At 43.0% G+C, this 1,643-nt stretch overlaps 1 protein-coding gene across 1 annotated transcript in view; it reads left to right on the forward strand.

The window, feature by feature from the left end:
* Nucleotides 1-1,643, forward strand: part of LOC107098932 (tyrosine-protein kinase HCK-like) — a 33,394-nt gene that overhangs the window by 22,323 nt on the left and 9,428 nt on the right. Inside the window, exons 5-6 of the mRNA XM_015396828.1 lie at nt 679-774; nt 856-959. Of these exons, the coding sequence (XP_015252314.1) occupies nt 679-774; nt 856-959 (200 nt within the window). The remainder of the gene's footprint in view (nt 1-678; nt 775-855; nt 960-1,643) is intronic.

The following is a 1,643-nucleotide window of genomic DNA, read 5'->3' on the forward strand; positions in this document are numbered from 1 at the left end:
AAGCCGAATGGCAGCAGAATAGAAGCCGAATGGAAGCCGAATGGCAGCAGAATAGAAGCCGAATGGAAGCGGAATGGAAGCCGAATGGAAGCGGAATGAAAGCCGAATGGCAGCCGAATAGAAGCCGAATAGAAGCCGAATGGAAGCAGAATAGAAGCCGAATGGAAGCGGAATGGAAGCCGAATGGAAGCAGAATAGAAGCCGAATGGCAGCCGAATGGCAGCAGAATAGAAGCCGAATGGAAGCCGAATGGCAGCAGAATAGAAGCCGAATGGAAGCGGAATGGAAGCGGAATGGAAGCCGAATCACAGCCAAATTTTAGCTGAATAGCATATGGCAGCCTTATGGCAACCGAATGGCAGCCCTCTTCCCTGCAACTTCCAGCAAAATTCCCTCCAACTTCCAGCCACTGGAGTCATCCCTGTATCAATTTTTTTTTACTCTGGATTCAACCATTTCACTGAATTACAGGGTCTGACAAGGAGATGGCGCTCTTTAGATCTTATTGTCCACAAATCCTGACAGAAAGAATATTTTACAAAGGTTGATGTTTAAAAAAGGAATTGTAGAGGACCAGCCAAGGACCAGCCAAGGGTCCATCAAGGAAAGTAGGGAAATTTTGAATGGCTACGACTGTAGAGCTGAATCTTTTTGTTTTGTCTGTTTTTTCCACCTCAGATCTGGCGAGTGGTGGAGAGCCATGCTAATCAGTACCGGCAAAGAAGGCTACATTCCCAGTAATTATGTGGCCAAAGACACTCTGGAGACAGAGGAGTGAGTTCACAGGCTGACATGTTCAACATAAGGATGGGCGGTTTCTGATGTTGGATAACTGATCTCATCCATGTTGTTCAGCTGGTTCTTTAAGGGCGTGAGCAGAAAGGATGCTGAGAGGCAGCTGCTGGCCCCAGGAAATCGAATCGGATCCTTCATGATCCGAGACAGTGAGACCACCAAAGGTGAGACAAACGAGCTGTAAAGGTGAACTGCTTGAAGGCGGAAGAGCTAAAAGCCTTCCAGCCGTCCTGATGGTCAGAAGGGCTCATATATTCCCTTTTTGTCCCAATGATTACTTCATTCCGATTAGTCTCAGGAGAAAAAAAAGAAAAATCATCATATTCAAATGACTGGAACAGATCAAATGGAATAGATTAGAATTTATCTTAACTGTCAATATCACAAATACAGAGCAACGAAATGAACTCTCTGCATTTAACGCCTCCTCTTGGTCAGGGGGGATTTACCATTAGGCAATACTAGGCAGTTGCCTAGGGCCCAAGTTCCTGGAGGGCCCCATAAAACTCCTTTTACATGTATGGTTAATACAACTATTCCTTATTTGTGCACATTAATTATGTTTTTGATAAAAATCCATTGGCTAAAATGCCATCAGAACAGTTATAAAGTTTGTTTTTGGAAACACAGGAAGGAGCAATCAGCTAAGTGAGCTTAGTGCTTGGAAAAATCTTTCATTCCTTTAGAGACAGCATGAAAAGTCAGCTGAGTACAAAACATAGAGAGGAAAACAAGAAGAAAAGGGACAAAAAGGGAAGAAACCAAACCGAGAACAAATAATGTTTGTCTATTCTATTAAAAATTCTAAATCTGTATAATGGGTTTGTTTTATTTAGTCTTTTCAATTC

The sequence above is a fragment of the Cyprinodon variegatus genome, unplaced genomic scaffold (assembly GCF_000732505.1).
Source record: "Cyprinodon variegatus isolate N-32 unplaced genomic scaffold, C_variegatus-1.0 Scaffold823, whole genome shotgun sequence".
Taxonomy (NCBI): Eukaryota; Metazoa; Chordata; class Actinopteri; order Cyprinodontiformes; family Cyprinodontidae; genus Cyprinodon; species Cyprinodon variegatus.